General features: G+C 45.9%; 1 protein-coding gene across 7 annotated transcripts in view; it reads left to right on the top strand.

Annotated features, from left to right (window-relative positions):
- LSAMP (limbic system associated membrane protein) overlaps nt 1-22,348 on the top strand; it is a 1,027,179-nt gene that overhangs the window by 842,600 nt on the left and 162,231 nt on the right. For all 7 annotated transcript variants that reach the window (XM_071809255.1, XM_071809249.1, XM_071809234.1 and 4 more), the window contains one exon: nt 11,504-11,736. In XM_071809255.1, the coding sequence (XP_071665356.1) occupies nt 11,504-11,736 (233 nt within the window). The remainder of the gene's footprint in view (nt 1-11,503; nt 11,737-22,348) is intronic.

Raw genomic sequence — 22,348 nt, 5'->3', positions numbered from 1 at the left:
CTTCTGGTCCTCAGCCCAACTTTGCTTTAAACATCTGAAACAACAGAGGCTTCCTTGGTTTCCTTGGGAGACTCTTCACAAGACTAGCACTTGCAGATGACAAAAAGTTTTTCCTCAAGTTTGAACAGACATATTTCTGTTTTTCTGACCCATCACTCCTTTCTAGACCCCTACGCATCTTACTAAATAATTCCTCTCTTCTCTCAGTGCTTTCAGCTTTCAAAGAGGTATAGCTTGTCAACATGTCCCTTTTAAGTCCTCTCTTAGTCAAGTTATACATATTTAATGTTTTTAAGCTTCCCTTAGATGCTGATCCCTTTCCAGCCCTTGATGGATTTTGTTGTTGCTTGTCTCTGAATTCCTTCCAATTTCCCAATATCATTCTGGTAACAAGGTGCCTGGGATTGACTGCACCAGTCCAGGTGCACTTGGTATTTGGTGGCAGTTGTTTTTGGGCGGAATTAAAAAAAGAAGCAGCAGAATCTCTCAAAAGGAATCTGCTTCTTGGTCTCCTCTCTGAGAGCATTATTTCACGATGGTATTTCGGGACTGGCTTTAGATATGGAAATGAGAGCGTGTGTCTTGCTCAGAAGCTGTTCTCTGCTTTCAAGTGGTAGAGAGATGGAAAAGGGGAAGAGGGGTTAAGCTCCTCAAAGACTTTGTCTACATTAGGCTTTTTTCTTCATATTTCCCACTGTTGCTTGCACGGGTGCAGCTCAATCCACAGTGGCACTGCTGACAGCTCTGGCACAGGCAGGGAAGCTAACACGTTTCGCTACACATCGTCTCCGCAATCTCTACAAGCCCTGACTCCACCAGCGACGCTGCAGCAGCGGGAGCTGAAGAGGGAAAAGGTCAGCTGTAAATAATAACTAGAGTGTTTGCACATCAAGGAGGTGTCCCTTGTTTAAATGCAGCAGCTGGGAGTGAGCAGGCAAGATGAGCACACTTTCTCATTCATCCCGAAATGCCACCCTACACAGTCAGCTGCTGGCGGCCCAAGGACAACGCTTGGAAGAGGGGATGATAACTTAGTTGAGCCACCCCTGATGCTCTCATGATCTCAGATAAGAAGGAGAAGTTAAGTCTTACTTTCCCTACTATTGTTCCTATTCCTCCTCTGATTTGCTTCTCCAACGAGTTTCAGGGCTGATTTCTCCTTGCTGTGGGTCCTTGCCTCCCATCTGCCCAGGACAAGGGCTAATGCTTCACATGTGATATTCTTTTTTCTCTTTTGGAGAAGGAGCAGTATGAGATGAAATGGACATTAGGATCCACAAAATAGAAAGTGCATTCCCATGTCTCAGGTTGCATGCTCTTCACATATTTGAAGGAATTATTTCATGTAGTACAAAACAGGAGACACCTGTGATTTTCACATAACACTTAAATCTGGTATTCTTTCACAGCCTTGTACCAATTAATGGTTAACCGACAAAATTCTCAGCTAGAAAGTATCACCAAGATGAAGATGCTAATGAGTTTAAAAAAAGAAGAAGGGGGCAGGGGGCTGAGAAATGCCTGGGGATAAGAAAGGCAGAGTACAGACTTACAAGGTGGAATGCGAGCTGTCATTTGAAGAAGAGACCAACTTACATTTGCTTGGGGCTAGATTAATAGGCTTTTATAGGTGGGAAAGATCATGAAGTTATGTAGATGGTGATTCATATAGTCTTATAAGGAGGTGTTCCACCTCTCCTCAAAGCATCTGCCACTAATCACGGGACAGTGGTCACTGGACCAGGTGGTCCAGTGCTCAGATCTTGTGATATTCATTTGTTGCTGCTGTCATTCCCATTTGCTTCCTCGAACGTTCAGGTGTGGACATCTGGGCACTTAGTTCCTCCTGCCTCCATGGAGAGGTACTGCCACTGGAGGTCCATTGGCCACTGCCAGTACCTTGGTCACTGCAGGCATTGGGGCTGGTGGCCAGCATCAGTCCCTGAGGAGCCTTTGGCAATAATGTGATTGTCTGTTTGGCTGTATTTCCCATGTCAGAAATGTTCCCAGAGGCAGTTCATGGCTTTGGGCCACTGGCAGTCATCTCTTCCTGACCTGTCGAGGGCTGCTGCCAGTCCTGTGGACATGTCCTGTGTTTGCAGCAGCCCTGGTGACACATGATGACGCTGTCACATGGCCATGTGGGACAGCATGCCTTTTGGAATTGGGCCACAGTACCACGGCATGGGCTGTTTTACAGGCTTGCACGTGCCTCTGCATATGCGATTGTGGGAGGGAGAGTCAGTGAAGCCCCTTGTCACCTCTCTTCCATACAAAATACATGAGGTGATGCCCCAGAGCTCTGGTTTTCGTTGTTTTGATCTGAAGCTTTGTAGTCCCCTCCCTTGAGCAAACCACTGGAATCCACAAGCTGGGAAGTGCTATTTGCATCGTCATGTCTCTCTTCAGCTGCGAGAGGTTGATTTGCAAATCTTCCCCTTGCTCTGTGAAAGCCTCTGATGATACCTCCTGCATTTTTAGCCTGTGGCTGGGGTGGGAGGGAGGGACCTGAGACCACACAAAATGCTTTGAAGTTCCCTCTAACATCGTTCTCCCATTCCTTGTTGTATTCTTGCTGTCCCTTGTCTGCACCCACTCTCTTCTGACCTGCCCTCACTCCATTTCTCTCTGCTTCCCTTTCTTTCAGAGCTGCTCTTTGCATTACTAATTTGTGGCGTTATCTCATTCCTTAGTAGCTCTGCCAGCTGCCTTGATGTTTCTCACCAGCTTTTGCCTCTCTCCCTCTTCTTTCTCTCCCCCCCTCGCCACCCCGTGATGTAGCTTTGCCTCTCTCCATCTGCCCGATTGTCTCTCCCCTTTTTATCTGGGTGCTGGAGCTCCAGGTGCTGTCATTCTCCGCGACAGCACGGAACGTTTCAGATTGCCTCTGCGGCTGGATAATTACCAGATACAGAGTCACGTGGACTTCCCAGCCAACCCCTCCCTTCTTCTCCTGTCAGAGGAGGAGATCACATCTCTGAAATGCACTTTTTATTTTTATTTTGTTTAAATACAAGGGAAAACTCTGGAGACAGCTTTTCTGGAGTTATCTAGTGATGACCACATAAAAGTTACCTACAAAGCACTGAGAGTTCAGGTAGAAGAAATAGGTGATTTCCAGTACTGAAGCTTGTGAAGGAAGATAAAGGGGATTATAGTCTGTAGGGGCCCCTTATTATTGCTCCCATTCCTATACTCAATGTATCCCTCAACCAGAAAAAAGTCATAATGGTGCAGAGACTCATTAGTAGCTATTTGGTTTCTGGTCCAGTCACAAATCTGGCATAGAAGCCAATATCCTGTTAACATAAGCAACCAATTACTATTGTCTTTCAGTAAACTTCATTCCTAAGTGACCACAGGTACTTTTAAAATGTCAGCCCATGTCTTAGTGATGGTGAAAGTACAGGGTCCTTATTGTGAGCACAGTGCAGCCAAAAGGCAAATAATCTGGCAATGTTCTCCACTGCTGTTCTGCATCATCTCTGCTATTCCCTGTTTTCCCCTTTTGATGCTGCAGGAGCCATTTGATGCTGTGGGAAGCTGCGGACAGCTGAGCGAGGCATATGCTCCTGGTTGGACACTTCGCTAAGACTGTGTGATCAGTAGCTGATTAGCATCACCTAATCATGCTGGCTCAAGATCAAAGCCAGGATTCTGACTGGACCGAAAAGGGACACTGATGAGTCCTCGGGTAACCCAAAAGTGAAAGAGGGAGCTCAGGGTCTGTCTCCTCAGCAGTCTCTTCCTCCTGACAGATCTCAGTGCAAGATGCTGATCCAAGCTGTCAAAGCATTTGGCATTTCTGCAAGCATCAGCCAGAGAGCAGTTCTGCCCCTCTGCACACATGGGGAGCAGGCGTCCTCTGGCAGGAGCCCTGTAACTGGAGACAGTCACTCAGATATGCACCTCAGAGTGGGTAAAGAGCCAGCCAAGGGTTTCCTGACTACACTGTAAAGAAATTGAAGGTTTTTCCTATGTTTGGTGGGGTATAGGAGAACCTGGTACTGTGGTGGTAGAACTCAGTCTGAGGCTTTTTCTGTATTTTCAAGTATTAAACTGTACTGGAGTCTGGCTGGGATGGAGTTAACTTTTTTCATAGCAGCTCATATTGTTACTATAAAGAAGGCATTTCTTCTTGAATGGATGTGGACTGGAGTTTTTCATGCAGGCATACTGATCCCCAGAAGACGGGAAGAACAATAAATCTTGACAGTATAAGTTCTCTTATTTTGATATAGTTACATCCACCCCAGGAGATCACTGGCATAACAATTACTGTAATTTTTGCCTTGATTTCTGGTTGTTGGGGTTTTTTTTTGTTGTGTGTGGTGGGTTGTTTTTGTTTTTTCTCTACAGATGGAAACCTATACTCTTAAATGGTAATTTTAACAGAAAGAAAACCCATGTGAGACCAGCTATGTGTCTGCCAGTGGGAGCCCATGCAGCTAGCTGTCTTTCTAGGCTGGTATATTTTTGGTGAATTCCCTTGGGTTTCATTTTTCACACATATCACATGGACTGAGAGACAAGGATGCTCACAGCACATGAGCAGTTCTGCACTGATAGGCATACTCACTGGTTGTAATTCTTTCTGCTTTCATTAAAAAGAACTGATGGAAGAGAGAGAGAGATAGGAGTGTTTCTGTACAAGGCACTGGGGAGTCCTCATCTAGAAAGCTGGGTACGAATTCTGGTCACGAAAGAGGAATTCAGACTGGAGCAGGTGCTGAGAAGAGCTACTGGGATGTTTAGGGCAATGGAGAGTCTATCATACAAGAAGAAACTAGGAGAGTTTGACTTGTTGAGTCCAGCAAAATGAAGGCTGAGAGGGAATATGATTGCTGTCTGTGACCACGCTGGAAGATAAGCACCTGGGAGAGAGAAGAGCTGTTTAAGCTACAGGACGGTGTTGGCATGAGAGGGAGTGGATAAAAACCAGCCATGAATAAATCTAGACTTAGAAAAAAAGTTTCTCATCAGCAGAGGAGAGAGATTTTGAACAGCCTGCCTTATGAAGTGGGGGTAGGGTACCCCTCACCAAAGGCACTAGGCTTAAATAAGAATGAAGTATGTCTCTGAAAAGACGATAAGGTATAGCTGGCCTTGCTGGTGGAGGCCAGGACTCCCTGACCCAGGAAGCCCGTCTCTCACTCCCAAAGTGGCAATTTACCGAAGAGGATGAGCAGAAGTGCAGGCATCCTATCAGCCTTGCATCACCTCAACAAGGGGATGGCCTGAAATTGTCACCCGAGTGCTGAGATACCCAGGGAGCTGCAGACAGGTGTGACAACCAAGGTCACAGCATAATGTGAAAGAAAGTGTGGGCTGAGCAGATGTGGCAGTTCCCCCCTCCTGCCAGTTTTCCTGTGCAGGGCTGGCTTTAAGCAGCAGTTTTATAAATCCCTCCAAGGACCTGTGTTATCGTGCTAGCAGTGGTGGCTCAGGAGCTATTTATGCCACATTTTGGGAATCCATCCTGCTTTGGCACAGCATTACCTCTCAAACGGTGACCCCACTGTGGGTTGTGGTGCATCAGGAGAGGAGCAGCAGCTGGACCAGTCTGGGAAAAGAGAGGAGCAGTGGCAGCAGGGAGAAGAAGTTTGAGCAATACCTCAGGACAATGTGTATTCAAATTCAGTAAAATGTGGCTTTTGGTGCTTAGCTGAAAGGAGGTTTCAGACATTCAGTTGATGTAGTCTCCCACTGACATCCACTTAGGGTGCCCTTGCTTTTGCAGAGATGAAAATGTGTTCAGCCATAGCTGTCTTCTGTAGCATCTACTGCTGAGGAGAGCCTGATCCTGAGCACTGGAAACCACCCAGGACAAGCAGCTCCTACATTACTCCTCTGGACAATGTGCTCCTATGTGCTCTACCAGTGTCCTCCTCTGGCAGGGACTGTACTCCAGGGAAAGGGAGCTGGCTGCTGCAGCAGCAGTGCTGCATTGCTCTTGCAATGCTGGCAGGGTCTGTCACTGTGGTGGCATTGCGGGGCCTGGCTGGACTCTTCCTCTGAGCACCCCACCCAGGAGGGCCATAGAATCATACGATATCCTGTGTTGGAAGGGACCCACAAGTATCATCAAGTCCAACTCCTGTCCCTGCATATGACAACGCCTGAATTCACACCATGTGTCTGAGGGTGTTGTCCAGTCTCTTCTTGAACACTGCCAGGCTTGGGGCCGTGACACCTCCCTGGGGAGCCTGTTCCAGTGCGCCACCACCCTCTGGGGGAAGAACCTTTTCCTAATGTCCAAACTAAATCTCCCCTGGCATATTTTCTTGCCATTCCCTCGCATCAGGGCTGTCATACCCACAATCTGTCCTTAGCCCTTTCTGTCCATGTCCCTGCTGAGACACAGTGGGGGGGCTGGGCTCCCACTGTCCCCCTGGTTGACCATTGCTGTGGTTCAGGGCCTTGCTTGCCATGCAGGGAGGGGCTGAAGAGCAGGAGAAGGTGAAACAGCGCAAGTGTGATTTGCTCTTGAGCCTTCCTCACAAGGCTGCAAGTGGTATTGTGTTTAACCACCACATTAGCTTTCCAGGATCATACTTTGCAACTCAACAGAGAATTTGTCTTGCACTTTCAGAGCTGGCAGCCGGGAGCCGATGTTGCTTTATGCCGAACAAGCCGTGTTTGATCCCTCTCTGTTTTTCCCTCTTGCCATTTTGCTGCCGGGGATAGAGGTCAGCGGGGGAAGTTGTTGGCTGGATCCTGCAAGTGTGTGTGAAGTTAGAAGATTAGAGCAGGCTCATCACAGAGCTCAGAGGGGAAGGCAGGAGATCTGATCCTGGGGTGGGTTGTGACATCCTCTGGCAAAAGGGGGGTCATGTTCCTCGGTGAGTGCAGTGGGGTGGGTTTCAGGTGCTTATTTGTGTGTGCAGGAGGCCGTTGAGTTTTGGCCTGCTGCACAGATATTGTCTTACAGAAGAGATGATCAAAGGGTGAACAGAGAAAAGATGAATAAAGAGGAGTGTAGGAATTATGACACAGAGGTGTTGCCACAACGTGCTTTGGAGAAAAAGGGCAGAAAATGCAGTCTGAAACCACACTATTTATTTTTTCTGCCAAGTGAGGTAAGAGATGTGTCTTGCTGGTGAAGCAGCATGCCGTGTTTCATTAATCCTAGCAGCTCACCTCTTCTCACTAGCAGGGCTCTGGCAGAGAACTGTGCTATTGAGTCTGCTTTAAAACAATTTATTTATTTGGAATTCCAACGATAATTAAAAAAAAAAAAAAAGTTATCCCAAGTTCAAGGCAACCCAATACATCATCAATAATGCTGTAAAATCCCCCCCAAGTTAAAGTAATCATTTAAAAAGCAGCTTCACTAGGTCCTACAGGGCTTCCTTCCTGCCTCTTCATCTCTGTAGGCTCTACATATCATCCACCTCTTGCAGTCATCATTGAACTTACCTTGAAAAGGCCCCCCTGAAGGCAATATAATACCCCTACTCCATCTCCATAGCCCAGGGCTGTAGCTGCCATTCTGCTTTCTCTGAGGCAGGACGGGCAGTGCTCTGATGAGCCCCCAGCTCTCGTGCATCCTCATGCTCCTCCTCACCCCTTGTAGCCCCCACCCTGGCAGTCTCACATCCAGCCTGGAGAGCCCATGGTAGGGCTTTCCGACCACATGCCACCTCTCAGCAACATGCCCATCTGTTTGCCAGAGGAAAGGGAGGGCAGAAAGCTTGGGACTGAGAGCTGCTGAAGTGATAGTCACAGCATCAGCTGCGACGAGTGTTATAGCAACATGCTGGGAAATCAATGCATGGTGTGATGGTGCCCTGTCGGGAGGAGGAGCAAGGGTTGCTGGGGTTAGGAATCAAGCACCAAGACCTGAGCGAGGCAAAGTGAGTGGTGAAACCTCCAGCCTTGGTGTTCACCAAGAGAGGAGGTGTGGATGCCTAAGCCTCCCTCTCCTCTTATTTGCTCTCTTTCTCACCTATCAATTGGAATAAACCTAAGTGCTTCAAGAAGGGGAGGAAAAAGACATCTCCTCTACTGAGATAGAGTTTGCTGTGGAGCCCAGGAGGGCAAGTTTGCAGGAGTGCAGCTGTTGCCCAGCACTGTGCATTGGGCCAGCACACATGGGAGGAGAGGGACCAAGCAGTGGGGCCAACTCCGCGCTCCTGCCCTCATCCTGCCTGCGTGCTGCTAGATATCCCCTCCTAACCTGAAATCCAGGGGCCAGAAACAGCAGTGGGCAGCCTTCCCTCCGGACTGAGGCGATGATTCCTGCTGAAGGTCCCAAAGCATTCTCCTGCTGCCAAAGCATTACCCCTTTACTTCCCTCCTGCAACATGGCTCAACCCCGTTGTCTGCATTTTGCATGTGGGGAAACAGAGGCTGAGGGAGATGTGTGAGGATGGACCAGGATCCTTTCTCCACGTCCCATTTCTGCCCATCTTCTCCTGGCTGGTTGTTAGGTGGTCATTAGCTACTCTGTGAGAACTGGAAACACATCTGTAGCAGCTAGAAATGGTGCTGTCACTAAAAACCTCAGGTGCCAAACTTTGTTATGTTTGTTTAAGAGACGACAAGGAAGGTTAAAGAGGCATGGCAGCAAGATTTTTTGTCCTGTATCTGTGGTTTGAATTGGTGCTAAGATCAATAGTTCCTTAGTCCCTGCAGTGATTGTGCAAGACATGACCATCACCACTAGCTGGTCCTCTCGTTAACTGCATCAGCAGATGTCAAAAAATTAAACTCAAAACTGTAAGGAGAAGCAAAATGGATGGATCGCAAATCGTTTATTAGCGTTCACTGATGCTGATAGTAGTGCTTTCAATAAGCCTAATGAAAAGTGTTTGACTGTCTCTGTGAACTTGATTATTGATTATTAGTGAACGATAAGAGTAATTTGATATCTTGCTGATGCCATGCTCCTATTGCATTGCAGTTAAAATGTCAGTTAACATGCCATTTAATATTCTATTAGTATTGAATTAGCACTTATTACACTGTGAAAATCATCACCATAAATCCTTATTAAATCATGATCCATACAGCTGGGTGGCATCTCTGGCAGACTAAGAGGGTGTGTGTGTGCAGACAGACATACTGAGATGCATCATCCATGTGGAATGCATGTGTGGAGTGTGCCAGAGCTTGGAATTTCCACATTTGTACCTGGATTGTTCCCTGACAGTCTGGGAGGAACAGGTATGCTGTACGGAGCAGCTCAAATCCATTTCACTTACTCTTCCCATTTTCCTCCTTTCCCTCTCCTTCCCTCTCCTCCTTGCTGGGAAAGCAGCCCAACAGTGCTGGTACAGTGTGCTGGATCTGCTGGTGCCCAGTGGATTTTCAGAAGTGACTGAGAAACTTCAGCTCCCACTGACTTCAGCTTCAGCTGTTGATCTGCTTGCCCTCTCACCGTCATCCCCCTCGAGATTTTCACAAACCCAGAATGAGCAGCGAGGGGTTATGAACACCTTTGAAAAGGACCTAACCCCCGATTCTCAGTGCCTTTATGACTCTATGCAGAAATGTTTGGTGACTCTTAGGCAGCTGGCTCTGGAAACAGTATGGGTGTCCATACAGGGCCACTGCCCCCCAGCCCTGGGGCACAATGCCCTCCCTGGGTCCTTGCTTGCAGCTCCCTGGGCTGGTGATTACAGCCCCGGGGTGGCAAACTGAACCTGGGCACCACCATATTGCAGTGGTGGTCATGTGTAAGTGCCTGCTCATGGATTCGTCTGCCTCATTCTTTTTTACAAGGAGCAGCTTTTTAAAAACAACATGGATCGCAGCTGAGAGCTCATCTCAGGGCAAGTGCCTGCCCGGCCTCAGGGGCAAACCCTTGCTCCCCTCCCTTGGCTGGATGCTGGTGGTGCTGGACGGGGTCTGTTGGACTGCTCTCTAAAGCATGTGTTTTTTCACATCAGACCAAGCTGCTTCCAGTTTGGCCAGTGGTGTGCTATGCCTCCTGTCAACACCCATGTAGCCTGGCTTTCCTCCTGCCCACAAGTAACCCCAGAACAACTCGGAGAGCATCCATGGGCGTTCGAGAAGGGAGGGTGTGAGAGGTGCTGCCCGGAAGGGTAGGGTCACATTGCAAGGGACGGCAGCTGCAGCACAGCATGAATGAAATGAATTCAAACAAAGGAACTTGGAAAATGCCTTACCCGTGCTAAGAGGCTGTATGAAAGCCTACTGTCAAATATTTATCTTGAAGCAATAATCTTTATCCTCTCTCTTTCCTCTTTCGAATACAACACGTGTGAACAGTGGTGGGGAGAGGTGCTGGTTTATTTGGATGCGGGGAGGCTGTGGGCAGAGCTCTGGGGGGTGAAAGGGTGACAGCTCTGGATACTGAGCTTCCCTATTATCTGCAGAGCAAACATGGTATGAGATACCACAAGGCAAACCCTCTCATCCTGAGCCTGGCCCTGGTGAGTATGGCTGCCAGGGTGAAAGAGGAATTATGTCCCCATGTCTTCTGTAGCCCTGGGCTTCTTATTGAGACACAGCTGAGAGCAAGCAGGATGTGCCTCCTCAGTGGCATCTCCTCATGTCTTCTGTGCACGCCATCTTCTGGAGGTAGGAAATGGTCCAGAGAGCAGTTGCCTTGGCCAAAGATGCATTTGTCTTCACAGCACCTTCTCCGTTCTCTGTCAAGGAGCAATACACTTGTCATGCACTTGGAACAGGGTTAGTCTGTCCTCTGCCTTGCAATCACTGGCAATCACAGCTATGGCAATTGCTGGTCCTGCTGCTGCTCCTCTGCCTGCCGCCCCTAGCTGTCATTCTTTCTCTCCCATCTCAAATGGGATGTTCACTGGGCATGCTGTGTGTCTCAGGGATGGCAGTGACACTCCTACGGGTGATCCTTTTCAGCCTGAAATCTGCACTTGCCTGCACAAGCGGGCAGGTGCGCATCGACAAGGACCTGTGTGTGTGTGTGTGTGTTAGGATGACAGTGTTTGAGGAGTGAATCCCTCTTTCCACAAAGTCATTTCTTGTCAGGGCGGTGGAGAGGGGACATATACTATAGCTTCTTCCCCTTGTGCTGTTGAAACTGGGGGATGGAGCAGCTGTGCCCTGAGCTGCTGGAGCCCTGAACCTTTGCCCTCCAGGCTGGTGGGGGGCGGGGGGCTGGGAATGTAACTCTCTTGTATACTTAACTTTTGATAGTTAGGGAGAGCATGGGAAGAACTCCTTCTGACATTTCCCATTGGCAGGGTTAGAAGGGATTTGGTGACGAGGATCTCTGGTGGCCTTCCAAAGTCATTTTTGGTAAAGATGTAGGCCACAGACAAAAGGAAGAGAGAACAGGAGGCATGGCCACCCCAAATCTCATGATTTCATGAATCAAAGGTTTCTGAAACCCTTCAAAAAATCGTTGCGAAATACATGGCCATGGGGCAGCGATGGTTCACTGGCAACGCAGGGGTGTGCTGTGGAGTTTCTGAGCAAAGTAGTAAAGGGAAGGGACAAACTGGAAATGATGGAGAGGTTTGTTAATCTCCCCTCTCACCTTTCTCACCCTCTGCAGGTGTTATGTAGAAGACAAAAGCTCCAAGGTGGCCTGGTTAAACCGTTCCGGCATCATTTTTGCTGGAGAGGACAAGTGGTCCCTGGACCCTCGAGTAGAGCTGGAGAAGAGAAACCCCCTGGAATACAGCCTGCGGATCCAGAAAGTGGATGTCTACGATGAGGGGTCCTATACGTGTTCAGTGCAGACACAGCATCACCCCAAGACTTCCCAGGTTTACTTGATCGTGCAAGGTAAGTAACATGCTTGAGCAGAGAGCTAAGAGCAAAAGACACAGTGGGTGGAGGGATCTGTATCTTAGAGAAACTCCAGGGTCTGTAGCCTGCGTTTCCCTTACGTTTGCAACAGAAGCCATCAGAACTGTCGTGTTCCACTGCAGCATGGCAGGACTTTACTCTGCTGTCAGTCTGTCCTTACAAAAGTAGTGGCAGAGCAGGGGACACCAATGATGCCAAGACATATTCTAGTATAATGCAAACCTGGCTCCTCACTGTGGTTGTTCTGGCACTGAGGGGAAAGCATTTGTTTATAATGACACTTGTCAGAACATCATGCTTGCCTCATCTCTTTCCAAGCAGCCCTTTCTTTGCCTCCTCCTTCCTGAGATTTCCTTTATTTTTTCTTGTGTCAACATGCTACTGGGTTGTGTTTTGTGGCCTTCCATTGTCAACTCTTTGCAAGGCTGAGGAATTAATTTTCCTAGGTGTTTTTCTGTGATGGGTCACTGGTTTGCAGGGCATGCTGTCGCTAGGCGTGTGTGAAACCCTGTACCTGAGGTAGCTGCCGTATACCTTCTGTTGCCCTCTCCTCTTTTAGCTTATCTCCTCCAGTGTGTGTTATAGGAAACTGGCATTCTGAACCAGCATTCCCCTAGTTGTCTACCTGCATTCATGGTATAAGAGAGAGTAAACATATCAAGGAGTTCACCAATTACTGGTAAAGGCATTATGGAGTTTACTTGTTCCATTCTGTCCAGACCAGAATACCAAACAAGCGAGTTTATTCAGTTTTGTTTTGGTTTGCTTTTAATCTTCATGCCATTCTGTTTATCTGTCGATTTATCTAAAATATTTATAGAGCAGCTTAGATAGATAGGTATGTACGAATGTGTTCGATACATACTACAGATATGTTTGGCTTGTACATTATCATTCAGACAGGAGTTTGTTATTTCTCCTGATTTGTCTAGGAACCTGAAAGGCCGCAGATTTTATTTCCCCCAGCAAATGTTTGAATCACTCTGGTTATAAATGCATACATGAAGGGACTCTTCCTCTTGCTGGTGTTTCTTAGCAAGCTCAGGACTAGCTAGCATATCGAGTGTTTATCTGCCAGGTGAAGTCCAGACGTATGGTCAGAGGTGATGCTTCACATGTGAGTGTAGTGAGACAGAAAACTCCTGCTTTCTCTTCTTGAGCAAAATCCTCCCCCAGCAGCGTGAAGAGCGGCACACGCCAGCACACAGAGCAGCTCTCCCGGCTTGTCTGGATGTTTGCTGGAGTGCACTTGGTGTGAAATGCGCTTGCCAGCACTGGAGGTGCACCCTACCTCCCCGCTAGCTACAGCACTGCATAGCTAACCGGCTGTGGGTGGTTTGTTGCTGGTAAAATCTGACAGCAGTCATTTTCCATTTACCTGTCAAGAAAAATATAGGTACAAATGAGTTTTAGAGCCACATACATGTATTATTAGTATTATTTGTGCCTATTAGATATGGGCCTAAGGAGGAAAATGGAGTTCTCTAGCTTAGCTTTTGCCTAAATGCGTGGGTGTCCAGCTCTGAACTACTGCCACCTTTCTAAGGATGAGAAAATTCAGGTTTTGGCACACCTAAACTCTGGATGCCTGTGAAAAAGGTATCTGTGGATAATCTTTGTTTAATGCCTGCCACAGATCTAGCAAAAGACTCATTATGATATTGTGCTTGCCTGTAAAGCTCCACGTCATGTAATCCTGTAATTAGGGGAAACTCATAGCTTTGATCTTTCTAAAACTAAATTTCCTCTTGTAGGAAAAATCTATGCAAAATGTAAATACAAAATCCTTTACAATTTGGAAGAGTTAGACTCATCATTTCAAACCATGTTTTTATTGTTTTAAAACTAATAAATAATGAATTGTAAATAATCTTAACTAATAAAACTAATTCATTAGAAAATAGTATAGGGTAGAAAATATCCTTTTTCTCTCTGAGTATCATTTTCTCCTATTGATTATTATTATTCTTAGATTTGCGGGTTGTCTGCCTGAAAAATAGTCTCCCACTAGCACAAATTAGTTTGGATATTGAGTCATGATAAGCTTTTTAGTTATATTTATTTAATGTAGTTTATTTACTTCTCTTGGTTTTGTGTTCATAAATTAAAAAAACGTCAGCTACGTGAAGCTCTGCGCATCCCAAACGTAAAAATAAATAAATAAACAAGAGGAAATATGGATCCTGAAAAAATAAATAACAGGTTGGTCAGCTGGTCTGTGTGGTAGTCTGGCAGGATTTCTGGAATGATGATCAGTGATTCCCTTCAAAAAAGCCCAGGGAAACTGAAACAAGCCAGGGTCAGAGACTCCTTGCCAGCCAATCTCCCCCCATTCAACTACCTCATCTATACAGCAACTGTGAAGCCCCAGCCCTTCTCACCCCTAGAAACAAATGGGATAGATTTATCAGAGACTAACAGGTAGGCAGATACTAGAGGGGTGCTGGGAGCCCTTGTAGCTAGAGAAGACCACTTCCATTTCTACAGTGCCAGCTGAAATACATGGCCTTTGGTGTATCCCAAGGATTCATCGTGTTTAGATCACTGCAGGCTAATGGAATTGCATTCTAGGAGCGGGTCCCTTCCTCCCTCAAGAAAATCTTCTTTCCCTGGGGTGAGCTCTGCTGCATGAACTCTGCTATCCGAATCTGCAGGGGTGTGTACAGAAAGAGGGACATTACCTCTCTAACATGTGTGCCCCTGTCCTTTAGCATTTCCAAGGGAAAAGCCAATTCTTTCTCATCAGCCAGCATCAGTCTCTGTGTAGACAGCCTACTTGGTCTGTGCCTTTGCTCTCTGACTTAAGTATATGTGTCCACTGATGGGAGTACTCTCAGCTGGGACATGTTGCAAAGGTCTAAAAGAGGGGTAATGAAACAACACTTAAGAAAAAAAATCACAACTCGATAGCTAAAAGTAGAAAAAAGGGCTCTTACAAAGTCTTTCCTCCTTTTCAAACTCAAAGCCAACTTTGCTGGTAGAAGTAGGTGTTCACCACCAAAAGATCCATTAGTATAACCATGGCCGTCTGTTCTGTGTTTCTGACCCAGGTGGCCAGCACTGCTTGCAGGGTGGGTTGTCTCTGCCCAGGTCCAGTTACCACCAGATGCTGGTACTGCACTCTCTGCACTGGGGTGGATGCGTGAAGAGGCTGCTCTGAACTACCACCTCACTCAAAGCATTTCATGCTGCCTTAGTTGGGGTGTAATGGCTACTAGCGACTCTTTCCATTTACTACCCCAGGTATTTCTGCTGGGGTTTGATCAGAGGAGCAAAAAGCTGGAAGGACCCACCAGAAAGGATCTAGTCTTTCCGTATGCAGTGAGACAAGACCGGCTATACTATGACTGCCCCTAACAGGTGTTTTTTGAAGACACTCTGCCTGCATAGCCAGTGCATGGTCATTATTTCACTCCCCTTGTGCTTGGAAAGCTTTTATTAACATATGATCCAAATTGATTCTGCTGCCAATTATTTCTGGCCTTTCAAGCAAGACACATGGTGATAATTTCTCCTCCTCTTCCTCAAAACTACGTTTTACTTGCTAGAAACCCATTAACCCCTGTATCTTAGACCTTTCTAGTCCAGCTTAACGGGCTCCCTACTTCTCACAAGTCATATTTTCCAACCCTCAGGTCGTATGTATTTCACTGTCTGTTTTCTTAAGTGCAAAACCAAAGCAAGAGTTCCAGTTCAGGACTCAGTTGTGCAGATAAAAGTACCAGCCATGTTTTGTATATCATGCTTCACTTGTCTAAGCCCAGAAGAAGATGAGATTTACCTTTTTTTGTAAGAGTGCCTCATTGCTTTCTCTTATTTAGTCTCCCAGCTGCTCTCTGTTACTGGTCTGCAGCACAGTCTGTGGCTCATTCCCCACTTCTGTATTTGAGCGTTAGTTGTTTTTTCACCCCTTCTGCAGCATAGTGCTTTGTGCTCGCTGTTGTTGGATGCCATCTGGAGGGTTTCTCCATGGACACTACTTCTTCAGTTTACTTATGATCCTGGTCTCCAAAGCACTTACAACTGCCCTCAACTTGGTGTCACTGACAAAAGTCAGGTGCCTTCTTTCTGTTCCATCATGAAGGTGTTAATTAAAGTATTGAAGATATCAGGGTACAAGAGCCGACTGTGGTAGCAGCCCACTAAAACCTCAATCCCTGGTAGATAGTGATCCATTGATTTCAGCTCTTTGAAGCATCCTGATGGTGATTTAACATCTACCATATTCTCTTAACTTGCTCAAGAGACTGTCGAGCCTTCTGAAGTCAAAATATAGCACATCATCACATATCATGTTTCTACATTTTCTGCTATGCCAGAAATCCTGCCAAAAAAGGAAATGAGGCTGGGGTGACATGATATGTGCTTGCCAAAAGTACATTGATTATATTTTCCTTTATTGTATCTTTATCCTCTAGGTGTTTATAAATGAGATGTTTAATCGTTCATTCCAATATGTTGACTAACTTGTTCCAGGAGAATGAGTCGTAATGGGGACACAGTGGCTGCCCCTTTCCCAGCGTTACCTTGGGTTCTTGTGCTTTAATCCTCAAGCTCTTCTCAGGCATTAAATATTAGTCCTTACTTGTCTCATCAGGGTCACAGGCACAAAGGCACAGAGATCCTAACAGGCATGGGATTTAAAAGTTTTTTGCAATAAAGACTTAGGCCTGTCTAAGTCTGGCTAATGTAATAACTCAACTAGGAGCAAGTGATGGTTGCTTTATTTGCTGTCCAGAGCCTTTACAACAAGGCATCATTGTGAGCGAAGACAGCAGGGAACTTTTCAGTGAAACTAAAAGATTTCACTGGTTTTGGCTTTGATTAAAATTTAATCAGGAAGGTTTTACAGGTCTGAGGTGCTTTTAATGGTCAAAGCTCGGAAAAGAAAAAGGCATAGCATTGCCACGGCCTGTCTAAAAGCTGGAGCATTGAGCTGAGGTACGGAGAACTCACATTCGCATTTTTGCTCAGATCCTGGGACTCCTGCAGGCTCACTAACATTTCTTGTGATTCCCAGTTATTGGTTGTTCCAGGGACGTGGGCTCTCCCCTGGTTTAATGTTTATTTCATGAGAAAAAAAAAATCAAAAGGGCTTTGTCATTTTGGCAAAACAAAAACAAATTTGTAAACATCAGCAGCAAATTTTCACAAATAGGAATTCTTGTTTACTGCCCAGCCCTAATCACAAACTCAAAGTCAAATGTATAGTAGCTAAAAAGCCAAAGCCTACAGTTTTCTTTCAAACTGATAGGCATTAATGTGTGAAAAGAACCACAGGGTGTAGCCTTTCTCCATTATACATTGCCTTTGTAGAGCTTCTTGCCTGCAAAGGTTCAGAGTGACCATTCATTGTTTCAAAGTGGTATACAGATGTATTTGTTGTTGCTGGGATTTAACCATAGAAAATCTACTATTAACTCTATGTGGTAGATTAGCTGTGCCCCCTCACAGTCCACTTCTCTGAAATAAAAGGGCTTTGTGTGGGTGACTGGTAAAGCACCACAGAACTAAATCCGTTACCCAGAGAGGCAGTTGAAGCCAGCCAGGCTGCCCCAGTGTAAGCTCTGCTTAGCCAGCAAGTCCTTCGCTGGGAGCCGAGTCTAGGCCTGAGGAGGGAATGTGGTGTCCACCATCCCCTCAGCCCTTCCCTCATTGCTGGGGACAGCGATAGGGAAAGAAAATGCTTTAGGCTTCGGAGCTGTGAGAAGGGTTTCTGAACAGAAGTGGAGCAACGCACACAAGTGCGTTTTATAGGAACCTGAAGTCGGAGATCAGGTGGAGGTAACTTCTGCTGGTCATCAGCCTTGGGCCTGAGCCAATGAACCATGGTGGGGTTTGTCTGGCCAAACAATAGACGTTACTGCTGGAGTGGGTCCCTTTGGACTCCCTTTGCCATTAGTGAGGAGAAGCAGGCTCTTCTCAGACACCATCCAGTTCATCCTAAAGTAGCCATCCAAAATTCATCGGAGGAATTGGCCAGTGGAAACATCAGCTTCCCTCCACAGCTGTAGAGGGGAGTCCTGGCTGAGCAATCCATACAGTGCCATGCATCCTTTTAGTCTTTCCAGACCCTTTTAGGTCATCCTCTTTATTCAGTTTATTCCCTGCCAGAACACAGAGTCAGTGGCTGTCAGTTTTTGCGGCGGGTCACTGGGAGGCCAGAGCCGGGCTGGTTTTGAGCTCAGCAGAGCGGTGGTGGGAGCCTTTCGTCCCTTGGCATGCCTGGCCTTCCTGCTCCTTCGGCCAGCGCTGGATGCAGGGCGGTTTGAGGAGAGCTGAAGCTATTTTGCCTTTGCTAGCCAGACAATAAGGATGTTGGAGTCAGATGCCATTTTCTGAGATATGTGTGCTTTCACTCTTTGTGGGCGCGGAGCCCAGAATTCAGAGGGAACTTTCTGAGCGCTAACACTGTAGTGTTTTCAATTCCAGGGAGCCTGCAGTAGGTAGGAATGAGCACAGACCACTTTGTCTTTTTCAGGACATAGCCCCAGTGGGAAAATGACAGCAAATTTGGCATGCTGTTGCAAAGAATAATGAGATAACATGGGAGTATGAATTTTCTGGGAGGAAGAAAAAAGATAATTTTTCTGGGAGCAGTGGGGGAGAAGAAGAAAAGATTGGAGGGAGGAGATAAATTCAGATTACTACAGGGACTGGGAGAGACAGAACCAGTCTGCTTGGAAGGAAGTGACAGCGGATCAGTTTGATGGGGAAAATAAGCTGAGAGAGCAGGGAATCATCTTGGGGAACTGACACACGGTAGATCTTGCTCCCCCCCTTCTGCTGTTACCATGGACCGCCGTCTCCTACTAGCAAAATAATTCTAGAATTTCAGGCACACAGTAGTATTGATGGCAGTCTTGCTAGGTTTTGTGTGCTGGTTTGTTTTGCCCAAATTCATAAATTGCAGGAAACTGCACCTGGTGTTTCATAGGTTACCGAGGAACTTCCTGCCGCTCACCATCTAGTATTTTTATGGCTTCCCCATAGTGTCCTGATGCCTCTTAACTTCTGTTTTCCTATCTCCAGGCATGACTGGAGTGTTACCATGCAGCATAGGGTTCAGCTCTGTTATATAGGCAGTACTTTTCAGTGCATAAATCAGGAGGTTTTTCTGGAAATATTTTGGTGCTCGCGTTGCAGGTGCAGGCAGGAGACAAAAACAGAATACTTCAGAAAATGCTTACTCATTTTGGAGAAAGCAGTATTGCATCAAATACATGGAATGCTTTCTTATGGCTGGGAGGAAGGATCTTGATATGATAATGCAACTTAGCGATATAAATCAGCTTAGCTCGAGTGGTGTCTTTGGAGCAGTATCAGCTGATTTTTGCTATTTGTCTGATCAGCTGACTTTTGATTCAGACCCGAGCTCTAAAAGATTTTGCCTTGTTTTTTCTCTCTCTGGTTGTCTCAGTCTACTGTCCCAAGTCTTAGCCTGGAATATATGACAGTGGAGTAGGCACAATATTATGCTCTTAACTCCAAATACAATAAGAACCTAGTCCCACCATGAAGTCTGCTAACCCTTGAGAGAGTACAAATAACCATTAATCATAAATCTAAGTACGTTTCTGCTCCCACTGCTGAAAAAGCAATGGCCTTGGTAGCACAACAGAGTTGCCTTGACCTGTTGTGAGCCTTGAAATTTCACTGAGTTTGCCCACAACAGCATATAGACCCATGGACATCTTAAGTCATAGATTGCCATTGTTTACTCCCTCCATGATGGCTGGTGTCTTGCCAATAGTGAGTGTACTTTTTTTTACCACATCATCTCGAGATCTTTCTGCAGAGAATATTAATAATCAGGAATAAATATCTTACTCATTGCACATTGCAGGCCTGTCATGGTTTAGTAGCTTGAAAATGAGAAAAAAGGTTTTTTAGAAAAATTCTCAAAAATATCTGAAGCTTTGTATTTCTAGTCCAAAATAAAGAGAAAAGATGTATAGCTAATCTCCACTAGAAACTTGTCCTTTTACATGCCAATACGGATGAAAGCTAAGTTTAAGCATGTTCCACATTTTTGTGTCTCAGATCAACCTTTTCCCTAGCTTTATGGTCCATTTTATTTTCTTCTTTTCTTTTCCTTGAAAGAAATACTGCCAGGTTGAGGTTAGCCACATTTGTGGTTCGCTCATTTGAGCTTTTATTTCATACAAACCCTAGAGATGCTGGGAGTAGCTTGGCTTCCTAAGGAAACAAAGCGTGTATGGGTTTATTTGCAGGGTTATGCTGTTTGCCTGTCCTCCAGCTTGGCAGTCCTCTGCTCAGCTGACCCCAGCACCCCTTGTACCTGCTGTGACCTTGCCCCAACAAGAGCTCCTGCCCCTCAAATTCTCACTAGTGGACACCAGTCTCCTCCTGCATCCCATGACTGATGGGATGTGTAAAAGGCTGTCGGGTTGCAGGTTGGTTTGGAGCCAGGTGCTTGCGGGTGCCACCTTGACTGAAACTGGTAAAGAGCTTTGAAGGTTTTCCAAAGTATGAGGCACCAGGACCTAGGACATGTAGCTGTGGTAAATCAGGCCTTGCTAATTCTAGCATTTGTGGAACAGAGTGTTCCTTTTGTCTGTTTTTCTTATTTCACTGGTGCCAGTGGAGTTGATACTGCAAATCTGCCATGCTCAAAAACTCCATATGGGATGAAATTCCAGATTCCTGGGGTCCACCAGCTCAAATTCTGTGTTTTTGGCTGCTGTGTTACTGTCTATACTCAGTGTAGCTGTGTGTTAGTGGACGAGAACCTGGACCAAAACCTTGATTCCACTGAAATTAAAGGGAATTTTGCTTCATTGGAGCCAAGATTTCTTCTGAAACTGGAATTGACTAGAAACAGATTGTAAAATAAACCTAAATTGAGCCAGCAGTTCAAAAACAACAAGACTCGTAGAAAGAAACAAGTTTATTTCCTAATTTGAAAGCTTTCCATTTTGCTACTTAATATGGATTAATTACAGAAAGAAAGAATTTGCCACTTCAAGAAAGGGAACAAGGAGACAGCACTTCTGAAATGAGACTGCCCTTTTAAATGTGACTTGAGGACTTGAAGGGTGGGGAGAGGCAGGTAGGCATGGTCTCTGTGCTCTGCCTTCCTACCACCACCTGCGTCCATCTGCATGGTGGGTACTGACCCCAGCTGACCCGTGGTCACCGCCTGCTCCTGCCATTTGTCTCTATCCACTTGCTGGCCCTCATCGCTCCTGAGGGAACGCATAGTCTGTCTTGTTGGTATGAATGCATGCCATACCTCGTAGAATAAGCCTCCAGCTGCTTCCCACAAAAAAACAAAAACAAAAAACAACAAATGGTAAATTGTATTAAGTAATAGCTTTTCAGGGTTTGGATTTTGATGGCTTTTCTCAGAGCTCCAGCTCTTCTTTTTTATCTTTAGAAACATTGGAGTTGCTACCCCAGTAGCAGCTCCTTACTCACCAGAAAGCGAAGAAGCATTCTGAGAAAATAATGACTTAATATCACATTTCCTGTATAGCCACTTAAATGTCAGTAGTCGGTTGCTTGGGAAAAAAAAAAAACCACAACCCTCCAAAATAACAGAATAGCAGATTGGTTTAATAAAGCCTGAGATGTGATAGTTAAGAGGAAAAAATAACTTGCCAAATGTGCACACAACAAAATAGATGAAAAAGAAACAGATACTTAGACATATGGCTTCCATTTACAGTGTATTCAGGCAGGGAGCACTTTCTCAAAACCCAACCACAGCTTTTGAAAATGCCTTTAAAAAAAACCCCAAATATGGGGTTTTAAAGTGTTAGTCTCCAACAGGAAACAGGAGAAAGGTTATTCCTGGGAAGGAAACAAAGATTGAAGTGGGTGATCTGAGGGAGGGGGACCATGTGGCCACGCTTGGTGGCAGCGCTGGGTCTCTGCCTGTCACATCTCAGGCTGTCAGCGGGCAGACCTGTGGTAGGAGCAACCAGGCTCAAGGAACCAAGGAGTCCTGGTGGTGTGTGAAAGCTGAGAACATGCCCAAGAGATTGGTTTGTTTTCTCAAAGAAATATCAGGAGTGCCATCATTTCTCTGCCTTTTTTTTTTTCTGAGGGACCCTTTGGAGATGTCCAAACGGGGGTTGTGAGCATTCTCAGTTCTGATATAGAATAGAATCATAGAATCATTTCAGTTGGAAGAGGCCCTCAGGATCATTGAGTCCAACCATAACCTAACTCTGGCACTAAACCATGTCCCTAAGAACCTTTTTAATCCCTCCAGGGATGGTGACTCCACCACTTCCTTGGGCAGCCTGTTCCAGTATCAAAAGCCTGATGCTGCTGAGGCTTAGGCAACGTTACTTTTAAAATTCCCTCCTTCTTCATATATCAGATATTCCTTGCATCATCTATTTGATGGCATGATCATGTACTTCTCTGGCTTTCCATGGAATCTTCTAGGAACATCCTAATTTATTATGTGAATACATATTGGAATGAGGAACAGTTCTTAAAAAAACCAGAAAAGTAGACTACAACATTTTTTCTTCCCATTCCATTAAGGTTACCTTTAAAAAACAATCTGTGAAGAAAAAATAAAATGGATAACTAGGGAGGTCCTCTTTAATGA

Source organism: Patagioenas fasciata, chromosome 1 (genome assembly GCF_037038585.1).
Source record: "Patagioenas fasciata isolate bPatFas1 chromosome 1, bPatFas1.hap1, whole genome shotgun sequence".
Classification (NCBI taxonomy): Eukaryota; Metazoa; Chordata; class Aves; order Columbiformes; family Columbidae; genus Patagioenas; species Patagioenas fasciata.
This window is presented reverse-complemented; position numbering and strand designations above follow the sequence as displayed.